The 13,653-nt window shown below is 54.3% G+C and overlaps 1 protein-coding gene across 1 annotated transcript in view; it reads right to left on the bottom strand.

Moving 5' to 3' along the window:
* Positions 1 to 1,166, bottom strand: part of PITX1 (paired like homeodomain 1) — a 7,793-nt gene extending 6,627 nt beyond the window's left edge. Inside the window, exon 1 of the mRNA XM_027896976.1 lies at positions 663 to 1,166. Coding sequence (XP_027752777.1) covers positions 663 to 861 — 199 coding nt within the window. The 5' untranslated portion in view covers positions 862 to 1,166. The remainder of the gene's footprint in view (positions 1 to 662) is intronic.
* Between the last annotated feature and the right edge of the window lie 12,487 nt (positions 1,167 to 13,653).

The raw sequence follows: 13,653 nt of genomic DNA, 5'->3' as shown, positions 1-13,653 counted from the left end.
TCTTTCCCTGCGGGGCCTCTTTCCCGCAGGGAAAGAGTGCAGTCCCCGCGGGAAACCTCTCCGCGGCCACGCACATCCCCTCCGCGGCGGCCCGCGCTGCCTGCCTTGGCCCCACGCTGCCTCTCCCGCTCTGCCGGCCTTTTCTTCCTTTTTTTTTTTTAAATTTTTTTCTCTGACAGAGAGATCTTTTTCCATCTCTGCACCACCCGAGGTGGAAAATAAACCCTGGCAAAAGCTGACATTATTTCAGAAACATCCGGCAAAACCGCACTCCCCGAAGAGCCCCCCCTTCCTCCCGACCCCATCAATTAATAACTGTGTTTTTTATTAAAAAAAAAAAAAAGGGAAAAAAAAAAAGGAAAGAAGAAAGAGAAAAGAGCAGCTCCTGGGATGGGGTTGGGGAGCTTGGGGAGCCATGTGTGCCCTCCCGGAGGGCTGTCAGCGTCGGGCACGGCGGGGGCAGCAGCTCCAGGAGGGCTCCTGCCCCCCTCTCCGACTCCCGGGGCTCGCTCGGGACGAAGCCCCCGGGATCACCGGCAGCTCCTGCTCCCCCTTGTCCCCCATCGCCCCTGGTTGCGCGTGGGGTGCGGGCGCAGCACCCGCGGCCGCCCCGCGAAGGGAAGGTGCGGTGGGGAGGGGGAGGCAGCGCGGGGGGAGAGGACCGGGGCCGCGGGGGGCGCGGGGGGGTGAAGGGTTACCTGGCACCTCCGTGTCGGAGGATTCACTGGCTGAGTTGTCGATCGGGTCTCTGGGTTCCGAGGATCTTTGCAAATGGAAGCTGGAAGCCATGTCATGGGAGGGTTGGGGTCTCAAGCTCTCGGGCAGTCTCTCCAAATTCATTCCACCTTTAAAGGAATCCATGGCAGGGGCGCCGAGCTGCCTGGGGGAGTTTGCAGGTGTTTATTCCACACAGAAAGGAACAAGGAGCTTTTTTTTTTTTTTTTTGCCCCCCCCCTTTTTTTTTAAAGGCAGAAAAAAATCAACAAAAAACAAAAGCAAATCCACTTATTACTAACAGTATTATTTTAAGGGTGTCGGAAGCAGTCTGAGCAGTGCCTGGAAGGCGGTTGTCTGCTGGGGAGAGGCACGGCGCTCCGGCCGCATAGGCAGGGAAGTGGTAAAGATCCCTTATAGAGAAACGCGAGTTGCGAGTTGGACAGTTTAAAGCTAAAGAGATTAAAGTGACCTGCCCTAGAACAAATGCCTGTAGTTAAACGGGGCTCCTCCCCCTGAAGGTTAAAACCTCCCCGTCTCGCTCATGCATCACTCCATCTAGCGCTGGCCCAGCCCGGCCGCGCGGGACCTGCCTCCGCGCTCCCCGCCATCCGCGCTCCTTGCGCGCCCGCGCCCAGACCCGCGGCCCCCCGAGCCCCTGCCCGGCCCCCGCCGCCCGGCCGCGGCTCCTCCGGGAGTGCCCTCCCTCCTTCTCCTTCCCCTCACCCGCCGCCTCCTCCAAACTCGGGGATGTATTAAAAATATTCCACAAACGAATGGAAAGGTGGAAAATCCTCCCGGGATTTTTCCCCGCCCGCACAAGCCCCGCCGGTTCGCTCCCGCTCCGCGGTGCCCTGCCCGGCCGGCAGCGCGCAGGTTGCGCCCCCGCGCAGCACGGTGTCTCCAGGGGTATCCCCGCACCCTTCCCGGCTGGGCCTCACGACCCGCGCAACCCCCGCGCCCTGCGGTGGATGCGCACCCACTGCCCTCCTCAGCATCTCTGCGGGGGGCTGAGCGACCCCACCGCGCGTTTCAGTCCCGCGGGGCAAACACGTTCCCGGAGGGGTGCTTTGGGCTGTGTCTGAGCTGTTTTTAACCCTTTTTAACATTTTGTTTCAGGTTGAGGGCGTTACAGTAACGCGGCCCGGGCCCTGCCCGGGGAGCAGCGGCCGAGCCATCGCTCCCATCACAGCATCTTTCAGCACACGATTAATAACAAATAATTTTCCTGCCGCAGCCGAACTCGCGGTGACCCTCGGGAAGGGTGTCTGAGGCTCTGCCAGTCCAGGGACCTGGGCAGCCGGTGGGGAGGGGGTGGGAGAGCCTCCCCCGGGAGCCCCCCTGTCCCGCAGCAGTCACCAGTGTGCCCTGTCCCGGGGCAGGGGTGCGTGGAGAGGGGCCGGTTCCTTGTGCTGCCCGCCCAGGCCGGGATACGGCCTTGAGCTTTCCTGGATAACACCTCGGTGTTCGGCGAAGTGGAAAAACCCACGGGGGGAAAGAAGGTGGGAGCTGGGGGTGCCCACGGGGTGCTCGCTGCACCGGGGAAGGGGGTGAGGGGAAAGGGGAGAAGGACCCTGGCTGTGACTGCCTGGGGAAAGGACCCTCTCTCCTCTCTGTTTTCTCGACTCACTTTAACTGATCTATCCTGACACTCTATTTTGCTTTCAAATCAAGTAAAGATGTGGGAAAGAACTTTTGAACTGGTTTATGGAAAAGTGGAGGGAAGCACCGTTCCAGCCGCGCAGGCTTTTTCCAGCTTCTCTGGGGTGATGGAGCCGGACCCGCTCCGCGCCCCTGGCAGTGCCCTGAAGGGTCGATGACCCCAGGCGGGGGGAGCCCAAAACTCCCAGCCCCTTCACCTCTAGTTTTCAGAGCTTTTTTGCAGTTCAGGGGATGTACAGGTGGGTGCTGTCAGGGTCAACTCTCCCCAAGCTCTCTTTTTTTTTTTTTTTTTTTTTTTTTTTTTAGTGGCATCTTGATGTCCTTCTGCCTTGCCCGCTGCTCCCCGGCTGAACTTCGCTCAGGAGTTTGTAAACGACTGGGAATGTCGAGCACCCGAGGTGAACCAGACAACCTCGGGGATGGACGTGGTTTAAAATGCAAATATTTACCGGGGTCTCTGGGCCTCGAGGGGCTCAGCTGATGCAGGAGCCCATGGCACGGGAAGGATAGAGACCTCCTCCCGCGGGGGAAGCAAGAGGTGGGGACGGCCTTTCTCCCGAGAATAGGAAAGGTGAATAGGTTACAAACGTGCACCATGTCTGAGACCTTCCACAGGCCCTTTTTTCCCTTTATTTCTGTGAGCGGCAGCCCCGGGGCCAGTCTGCGGAGGCTTCTCCGCTCTCCACGAGTGCGGGACGGAGCTCGATGGGTCGTGCTGAAGGGAGGCAGTGGGACTCGATGATCATAAGGATCTTTTCCAACCTGGATGCCTCTATGATTCCATGAGGCTGCCAACAGCCCAGCTCCGCTCCGGCTATTTTAAACCCACTGCTCACAGCAGCCTCCGGACGGGAGGTGGCATTTTTCGTTCTTTTAGATGTATTTATTTTTTAATGCACCCAATTTACAGTTTTTGTTCTGCTCTGTAATGTCTGCTTTTTAAAAAATCGTTTGGGGCTCAATTCCTACAGGTTGGGCGTGAGGAAAGGCTCAGCCCTGGCACCGACGTGATTCCGGTAATGCTGGGTCCAGATGTCTCCCGGGGCGACAACCCCCTCCGCTCCTCCTGGGGTGTCCCCGAGGCAAACATCCCTCAAAACCGGTGTTAAATAGAGAGTCACGGGCTGGCCCTGCCTCTCCTGGCCCCCCGGAGCCAGAGCAGTGCCCAGTTCCCCCCCTGCCCGGGCCGTGGTGCGGGTCAGGCATTTACTGCGCACGGGTCTGCAGTGGGGGGGATACATCTATATCCTAGAGATATATCTAATCTGTATCTTAGATATATCTAATCTATATCATATATCTGTCGTCCATCTGGATTTAAGGGCATCCTCTCACTCCCAGCCGCACAGAGCCAGATCCTCCCGGTTATTCCCGTTGCTGGTCGTGACACATCTGGCGTGACAACAGAGCTCTCCCGCAGGGCGGTCACCTCCTTTCTCCTCTCTCCTCCCCTCCAAGCCCGCTCCGTTTGGAACACCTTTCGGCTGGCAAACTCTTCCACCAGGCGCTACGTCACGGGTCCGTTCGCGTGACGTCATTCATTGCATGCGTGACGTCACGCCTCACCTTTTGGCCAGCCCACGACCCAGGGCGAGCCTTGATGCCCCACTCGGAGCCGGCTCTGCTTCCTCGGACTTGGAAGCGGCCTCATGGCCCCACAGGCTGGGCAGGATGGGGTCACTGAGCTGGGGTCCCCTTTTCTCTCCCCACATCGCTGGGGGCCGGGAGGAGTTGCGGGAAGGGAGGAGAGGCCGCAGCAGCCCTCCCGTGGGGACCCCGCCAGCCGCCCGACCCTGCCAGGACATCCCTGGGGAGCCGCGACCTGCGTGGGCGTGGGAAGGGCCGTGGAGAAGCGGAGGGAGGGTCGGGACCCGCGGGGAAGCGGGTGGCGGGAGGGCATTGCGTGGGAACCCCTGCGTGGGACAGGCCGGGGAGCATCCCCGCTCCGCACCCGCGCAGCCACCGCGCTCCCGGCTCCCCCCGGCTGAGGACCGCGTCGGGGATCTGTAAAAGGCTGGAAGCCCGCAAATAAACCGCTCCGCTTCCTCCTGCTATAAATAACCCCAGAACTAGGGATGGCTCTGAGAAATAAATCAGCGCTGGCCACGCCAGTGACAGCCCCAGGGAGAAGAGGAGACATGTCTGCCCGAGAGCAGGACTCCTGCTGTCCCCGAGGGGACCGGGCCCTGTCGCCCCCCCAGGTGCCTGGAGAGAGTCCCTGTTTTCGGAGTGGGGCTCCCATTCCCTGCTGGCTGCTCTGGTTGCAGCCAATGCCAAACCACCTGGGCCGTATATCAGGTGGTGAAGTTCAGTCTCTGCCAGCTTTTCCTTTTCAGATTTATTAGCGTTGTATAGACTCAGATTCAGTCTATAAATTATTGGGAATTGTTACAAAAATGAAGGCATCTCCTCCCAAGCGCACCTCTGCCCACGAGGAGAGGGAAGCCCTCTGAAAAATAGAGCTGCAGGGAGAAAAGAGGGGAGAGAGAAGCTCTCCAACCCACACCCAACCAAATTCAGTCTAGCCAGACCCAACCATAGTCCAACAAAACCCAACTAAACCAAGCTCAGAACAACTAAACCCAATCCACCCCAAGGAAACTCGAGTTCATTCAGTCAAACCAAACCAAACCAAACCAAACCAAACCAAACCAAACCAAACCAAAGCAAACCAAACCAAACCACAACGAACACAACCAAACCAAATGAAACTGCGATGAATGCAACCGAACCGAGCCAATCCAAACCCAAACAGGCCAATCCCAGCCAAACCAAGCCCGAGCCAAGCCAGCCAACCTCTCCCGCTGCCCTCAGACGGGAGCTGCTGCAGGAAAACAACTTTTAATAACGAAACCATCCAAAATGTGCCCACTGACCACGCCTCTGCTGGTGCGTGGCTCTGACCCACGGGATTCCCACTCGTGTGGGCAGAAGCAGAGGCCGGGGATGCGCGCAGGAGTGGGCGCAGGACAGCCCCGCGGAGCAGGGAGCGCTCTGGGGGGGCCGTGGTTGCTGTTGTGGGTACTGGGAGGGGGTGATGTCCGTCGGGGCGGTGTTCTGCCCCAAAACAGCATCACCCCAAATGAAAAGCATGACCCTTACGCACAACATGGAGAGCCACGCTTACGCCCTCCGCGCAAAGCAAAGCTCCCCACGCCCCGCGCGACCGCAGCCCCGTCCTGAAGGGAAAACGAAGCAAACCCCAAATCGGTGAAAGATGCCCTGGAACCCCCTGACCTCAGAGCCGGGTTCCCCCCAGGCCGGGCAGAGCGGGAAGCAGAGGGAGGGAAGAAACCCAGCCCGAAGTGCGTGTTAAATCGCTCAGGAGTGGAAGGTGGAAAATTACGCTGGCTCCTGGCCGGCCTGTCCTCCTCTGAGCAGCCAGGACAGCAATTTTCCTAAGAAGTAGAGCAAAACGAAATTAGCCCCTTTTGGACCCGTAGCCTTCGTCCCTCTGAGTGTCGGCCAAGCCTTCGCCTTCCGCGGGAACGCGGGGCCCCTCCGCGCCGCGGATGCTCCGCGGGAGGGTTTCCACCGGCCGCTGTCGGTCCCTCGGCCTCCCACCGCCTCCCTGCCCCATCCCGCTTCCCTCGGCTCGGCGGACCCTGCCCCACCGCCTTGGCTCTCCCCGCCATCGAAACGCGAAGGGGGAAACGGATTTTTCTTGAGGGGACACTTCCCGGGGCACCTGGGACACCCGGGGCTGCCCCCCCACCCTGCCATCCCCATCCCGCTGCGGGGCTCCCCCGGGCCAGCGGCAGCGCTTGCAAAAACTCGGGATGAAAAAGTTGAAGGCTTAATGTTTTCTGACAGATACAAATGATACCCCAAGGCTTTCTTGAAATGCAGCGACTGACGGCTGGAGAAACGGTTTTCCTATTCGGGTTTCTGCAGCTGGAAGCGGCCGGGGGTGGGCTGGGATGGGGCTGGTTCCCTTCGGCCGCCAATCTCCCGCCTGCACCCCGAAAATAAAACAATCTCCTGCTTGTCCGACCTGGAACAACTCTTTTTTCCCCTCAAAATGCCTGGCCGCACAGTCTCGCCCTTGCCTAGAGTTCCCTCCCAGCCCTCCCCGCGTCCATCAGACCACAGGCACTGAGCTCTGCTCTAAAACAATATGAACTTGCTGCTGGAAGAGGCTTGGGTTTTTATCTCTGATAAACCTGATGCGAGCGGGAGAGTGTCAGTGCCCTGCAACGACAACGCCGGAGGATGGACAGATCATAAATATGGGTGTTGTTTCCCTAAGTGGGGAAAGAGAGGGGAAAAAAATCACAATATAGCCCCACAATTCCTTCTCTGGGCAGAGAGAACATGCTTTTCTGATTAATTGACGGAGGAAGGGGCACCGGAGTTTGCGAGGCAGCCTGCTCATGTTACTCCGTGCATCTTTAGATCCCCAAATGAGGCTCTTTTGTGGGCTCAAAAAGATGCCTCTGAAACAGGATAATCAGAGGCCCGTGCACTCCGTTGGCATTTGCTGAAGACTCTTCTTCAGTAGAAAAAAAAAAGAGGTTGAGTTTGGAATGAACGACATTATGTTTCCATGTGGCTTTCCACCACCTTGTTTCGGCCGAGCAACCTCTTAATTACTCCAGCATTCGGATGGGGGAAACACATTTCCCTTCAACAGGACATTTCCTGAAAGGCTGAAATATTCTAATAATGCTCTGGGCTCTTTTATAGGCTTAGAACAGCAGAGAATCTCTGCAACACCCTCACATTTCTTGCTTTAAAATGCAAAATCAGAGAAATAGTCAATCTCTATCTATGTGCATTCTTCTTCTCTTCTATATTATTTTATTTTTTCCTCCTTTTATACTTCTTTCTCTTAATGTTTTTTCTCCTGCTTTGTTCCTTCCCCCCCCCCTTTTTAATTATATTTTTTCCTTCCCCTCCGTCCTTTTAATTTTTTTTTTTTTTTGGTCTTATTTCCCCCCCACAAACGGCTGATTTTGCCCCGCTGCCCTGCGTTGCTCCCGGCGCAGCTCCCGCTCCGTCTCCGCTGCCCCAGGAGCAAACACGGCCGAGATAAAGGCACGGGACACTTTTCTTTCCAGTTTCATTGTGGGAAAGGCCGTATCTTAACTGGCACATCTCGGGGAGAGATAGGAACACACCGCCTTCCAGAGGGCTGTGCTAATCAGCGCGCTGGGTTAGATATAAAAGTTCAGGGCAAATAAAACGAATTAGTTTTATTAGCACGTTTAGGAGGCGGTCTAACGAAGGAATTTGGCTTTACTAGAGAATGTTTTCTCCTCCCCTTTTGTTATTTAGAAGCAACGTATATCCGAGCTGCTCATCGCGGGAGGGAAATAATGAATTGCTCCGTCTGCGATCATTTTCTGGGAGAAAGGCGTTCCCTTCTCTAAACGCGATAAGAACGATATATACAAATATCTATATATATTTATATTTGGAAATACACATTTTCACAATAAAGCATGCGTGAACAATAAAACGCACTGTAAAGGAGAGGTGGAGGAGCCGCCAGGTTATTGTTTGGCGGTGGGTTTCAGTAGGAAAAGTCTGCCTCGATCACGAGCGCCTCTAACTCGGCTAAAACTTTCTCAGGGAAATGTGGCCACGGCTCCAGCGCGGGATTTCCAAGGACTTTGTTCATATTTCAGGCAAATGAAGGATTTTTTGGGCAAGTTCTGCCAGTGAAGTAGACCTCAGGAAATATTTGGAAGTCAGATTTTACATAGGCGGCTGGAGCTGGTGCGGGGAATTACCTGGAGAAGAGGGACTTTGGTTTGTTAAGTGGAAAGTATATATTATTCTATTGTTATATAAAAAAGTAAATGGTTTCTAGGTCCTCGATTCAATCACAACAGTATCGTTCTATGTTCAATTTGTGACTCGCACTTTCTGTTCGTCTGCAGAAAGATTGGCAAAATTTGGGAAAAGGGGACGAAATAACAGAAAATAAAAGAAATAAGAGAAAACTCGCTTACTGGCAAAGTTTTTAGCACGAGGCTAAAAAAAACTTTCCCTGAAGGATACCACCGATAGGGAGTCCTCAGGTCCATTTAAGAGGGGTTAACTCGCCAAAAAGAAGCCTTTCCCCCCCACTTTCAGAATTTTACTCCCACCTCAGGAGCTGATCGGAATCGGCGACTTATATCCTTCCCAAAGATGGTGGTTATTTTTTAAATAAAAAAAAAGAAAAAAAAAGGCAAAAAAAAGCAGAAGGGCTATAAAATATTATTTTTCTGAAAAGGCAAATTCATCGACGGCCCAGCGTCTCCCCGCCTGCCCGCCCCGCGAATCACCGGGAGCAGCCGCCTCTCCACTGCAGCCGAGGACCCCTCGGCATCAGCCACATCCCCCGCTCGCCCCGGGGACCCCCTGGCATCAGTCACATCCCCCGCTCGTCCCGGGGATCCCCTGACATCAGTCACATCACCCTCTCGTCCCGGGGACCCCCGCCCCGCCGGGGCCGCCCGAGCCTCCGCACATCGCTGCAGCCCCCGGCGCTGCCTCCACCGGCCTGCCCTGCCCAGGGCACCGCGGACGAGCCGGAGGCTGGAAACGCTGCGGTGCGTTCGGGAAAAAAAAATAAATTATATATATATATATACACACACACACACATAAAAAAAAAATATTATAAAATGAGGTAACCCCTCTGGAATTGCCTTTCCCAGCGCATTTGTCAGAGCTGACGAAGCGCAGAGGCCCCGAAAGAATTTATACACGGTATAAAGATGTCAAGGGCTGCGCGGGGAGCAGAGCGCGGGGCCGCGGTGAGGGGCGCTCCCCGCGCCGGCTCCGCTTTGTTTCCCAGCCCCTCCGGCCGCGTCCCCGCAGCGCCGGCAGGGCCCGGCGGCGATGGAAGCGCGACGGCTCCGCGGGACGGCCGCGGGAGAGACGCGCGTGGGGCGGGACGGGGCGCGGGGCGCACGCGTGGGGGGCGGGACGGGCGGCCGGGAGGGACCGGCGGCGACACGCGTGGGGCGGGACGGGACGGGCGCAGGGACACACACACACACACACACACACACGCGTGGGGAGGGGCGGGACGGGCGCAGGGGGACACACACACACACACGCGTGGGGCGACTCACCGGGCGCTGCGCTCGGCGGCGGCGGGGTGCCGGGCCCGGCGGGCGCTGTGCGCGCCCCGGCCGCCGCTCCAGGGTTTTCTTGGGAGATTTCCCCGTCTCCTCCTGACGTCAGCCCCGTCCCAGGGTGCCGCAGACGGGGGAGGGCCGGGGGCAGGGCCGCCCCGCACCGGGAGCCCGGCGGCGCCGGCAGCCCCGCACCTCCGTCCGTCCTGCCGCCCGAGGCATCCCCGGGCCCGGCCCCCCTCCCGCCCGGCAGAGCCTCCCTCGGGGGGCGGCTTCGGGCTCCTGCTTACACGGCCCCTGCCCTTTTCATTTCCTCCCGGTTGGGGCTCTTGTCCGAGGGGGCAGGGACAAGGAAAGGTCACTTTTCTCTCTCTCTTTTGTTTTTCCTCCTGAATTACTCTGCTGTTTCAGGACCTCAGCCCAGCGCCGGGCACCCCGGGGAGGGCAACGAACAGCTCCCAGAGCCGCCCGGGCTGGAGGATGCAGAATTCCGGGGGATGCTAACCTGGGTGATACAGGCACACTGAGTTCACTGCTCATCCCCAGGCCCTTGGTCCACTTTAATTTTCCAGGGATGCTTCTGGAGTTTCAGACACTTCCCTCCTCATACCTACCCCCTGGAAGTTTCCCTCCCAAGAGAAAACCACAAAAGTCATGCAGTGACCAAGAGAACACGGCAGCAGGACGTGCCTGTGCTTCCCTCAGTGGAGCAGGTCACACACTCATACACACACAGCCTATAACTGTAGCTGAAAACCAAGGACAACGAATATGGAATGGATCAGAAAGATAAATAGCATAAAATCAGGAACAGTCCAGTCCCACACTTGCCATTTGTTATAGAGAGAAGAAGTAAATGGGATTCACATGTCGAGCATTAGCTGGTTGTTAGTCTGTAAGATAATATTAACTTCAGCGCTTGCTGGTTTACTCCAGTTTTCCAAAGGCAGTTCCAGGAGGCGCCCAGCCTGTAATTTAGGATGGCACATACTGTGTGAAAGAGGCTTTGGCACCGGGGCCTACCAGCACATCAAGGTGATATTAACATAATAAAACTTTTGGAGAGGGAGTAGGAGCTCATAAATTAATGCATTCTACTGTTTTAATGCTGGGAGCTAACAATGTGTTTCCTGTTCAGCTGATCATCCCCGCTGCAGCCTAACAGCTGTTTTAAAGGTGCTGTGAAACTGAAGAGAGGGAAGATGATTGTCTTTAAATCAATGTTTAATGATGTGCTATTAGGAGAAAAGTCTTCCTCCAGCAGATGTTTACATGCTGAGGATGGAGGGAGCTTCCCAACCTGCCTGTCTGGGACGACAGGGAGACCCCCCTGCTGTGTCCCACCAGTCTTGCAGATGGTCCTGATGTCTCCAACACTGGGGCACAGCTCACTCAGCACCAGGAGGGGCTTTGCCCAGGTCTTTGGGAGGGTGCTGAGGAAACTCCTTTCAGGTGTTGAATTGTTGCAAGTGAGGGAGGTTGGACTAGAGGATCTCCAGTGGTCCCTTCCCACTGTATCCACTCTGGAATTCTGATTCTGTGAAGGTTTGCAAATAATTTCAGTCATGACTATGAGCAGGTGATTAGGGCAAACGTTGAGAACATCCTGCCCATGTTCAGCACAGGTCAGGGCTGGCAGGATTCTTCCTCCATAAAGATCAGCTGTGGATGCTGGAATATCTCCCAGCTCAGGTGTCTCTTTCTGGAGGACGAGCTCAGAGTGATCCCCCTGTTAGAGGGGATCAGAAGAGATCTGGAGAGGCAAACAATTGATCAGAGAGCCCCCAGCAGAGCAGTGGGGCTGGCCTGTGGCCTCTGGGCTGCAAGGCAGATTATCCACAGATTCCACCCCTCCTCACCTAGGACACAGTCCTTGCTGCACGTGTATTATGGGCTGGAAGCCTGACTGAGCTCCTCAGTCACACGGGTCAGTCAGACTGAGACACCTCTGAACAGGCACGAATAGCAAGCTCCAGGCACTAGAAAAATACGTGTAGCTTTGGGGCAAGGAGTAAACTTTGAGATGTGGTGCCTAAAATAAGATGGAAGCAGAAGCTAAAAATAAGGTGGGAAGAGAAGATGTGAATATAAATCTTTCTGTAGGTGCTTAAGTCATGTTATTTCCTTTGCACTCGATCCAGGGACGGATTAATTAGTCTCAGCGTCTATTTATTCAACTCCTAGAATAAAATGTGCTCGTGGCAAAGCTTCTCCCCCAGAGATGGATTCAGATGTCGCCTTGTGCCCAAAAGACACTGAGGAGTGTGCAGTGCTGCTGGGGGTTGGGAGAGAAAGGGCACCTCATCACCAGGTGACCCTCCTGCTGCCAACCAAGCCAGCACCAAATCATCTCCAAGCCAAGCCAGTTTCCAAAAGTATTGTTTGCGCAGCCAAGCTCGGATTTTGCATGATGGTGGCACAGATTATTCCTACACAAACAGAAGAACCCTTTGCAATTGCTTTTTTAAATCATCACAAACATTCATTAAAAGAATGTCTCTCTGTATTTCCAAATATAGTGAAGAAATGACTTTCCAGGCTCACCCGTTCCTTTTTTTTTAAGTCTTCCCTGTTAGTCCTTCCTTGGAATAGTGTCTGAAAGGCCACACTGCTTCTTTGGGAGAAACTGGGATGTTTGGAACGTGACTGGATTGTAACATTTCTAAACTTCCCAGAAGAGACAAATTTTAAAAGGAATAAGCTTATTTCTATGCACGCACATTTGTTTTGGAGCCAAATGGAAAGGAGAGCTCAGAAAAAGAAATGACAAATTGTTTGGAAAATATTGTCCTTCCCAAGACAGACCTAACCATATGGGGGGAAGGGAGTCAATAATGAAATTTTCCCTTTAAATCCGAGCCCAGCAGCCCTCCCATCCCCTCCGCTGGGAGGTTTGTGTGAGTCAGGCCTGCAAGATCCTCCACTCAGGGTAATATTTCCAGCACTTCAGTCCCCTCCCTGCTTCACTCCTATTCCCCATTGAAAGAAGTCCACGTCTCAGATTTATGGGAAGAGCAGAGGGATGGGACCCCGAGCTGTCCCTGTTTTTCCCAACCTCATCCACAGCCCAACACTGCCAATGGAAAAGTCATCCATTGAGAAGGAGAAGAAAGAGTATCTCCTTAAAAAAACATATCCATGAGTTTATGCAAGGAAAATTAATTATGAGGAGCGGGAGAAGTCCTTTCTCCAGCCCTGCCCAACCTCCTGGTGTGACTCCAGCAAGTCATACGAGGTTTGTGTGCCTGCAAAGAACTACCCCGACCTTCCCCCCAGGGGGTGGGCAGGTTAAGGCAGGAAAAGGTGTTGGACAAAGGGAAGAAGCTGCACAAGAGCAGAGTTTATTGGCATTTTGATCGTGCTTGTGAAAGCCTGCTGTAGTTGCACTGGATCGATAATGCTGTGGGCAAAGTGAGGGGTGCATCATCGGTGGAAACATAGAAAACACTTACTGTGGCAAGGAAATTCTTTCACTCCTCTTAAATCACTGAATTTATCATCGTTGCCATCTTTAAGTAATAAACAAACGCGATATTTACGCATCCCCAAATGGTGACAGTTATGCAACAACAGAAAGAGCTGCAGCAATTGTGTGCTTCAGCAATTAGCAGGGCCTTGAAAAGATGTTGGGAAAGAGGTTTCTTTTGTGCGTGTGGTTGTGTTTATTCCCTGGTGACATGCTGCTAACAAGCTGCAAACCAAGGATCACCCACAACAAACGGGAAACAAACAAACGAAGCTTGGTAGAGGGTGGTAATACTTAGCTTAAATCTCTTTAAAAATAATTATAGCCCTGTTTGTGACAACTGGGAAGGCCACATTTACTCCAATAAAACTGGTTGTTATTCTTCAGGACTTACATTTGGAGATGTTTCCTTACACAGTGTAGATGTTAATGGGAGTAGACATCCATCAATGAAATATTGGTGCATTTCTCATCTTTGCACTTGCAGGATTCTGAGGCTTGTGGTCAGCTGTTTATTTGCCAGTCAAATCACAACACATTTAATGACTTTCTAGAGATCTGTCTGAGGAGTAACTGCCAAAGAACAGAATCTTGGGGATTCGGGCATTAGAGAAAAGTTACTTAAAGGTCTCGACATGGATCCAAGTATCTCCACTGCAGTTCATTCCATGCATTACAGATTTTGGGGAAAGTGATAAATGGCCCATATGCCTTCAAACTAACACACAGGGTAGTTGT

This window comes from Empidonax traillii, unplaced genomic scaffold, assembly GCF_003031625.1.
Source record: "Empidonax traillii isolate 1590-97213 ecotype Southwest subspecies unplaced genomic scaffold, ASM303162v1 scaffold523:size469459, whole genome shotgun sequence".
Lineage (NCBI taxonomy): Eukaryota > Metazoa > Chordata > Aves > Passeriformes > Tyrannidae > Empidonax > Empidonax traillii.
This window is presented reverse-complemented; position numbering and strand designations above follow the sequence as displayed.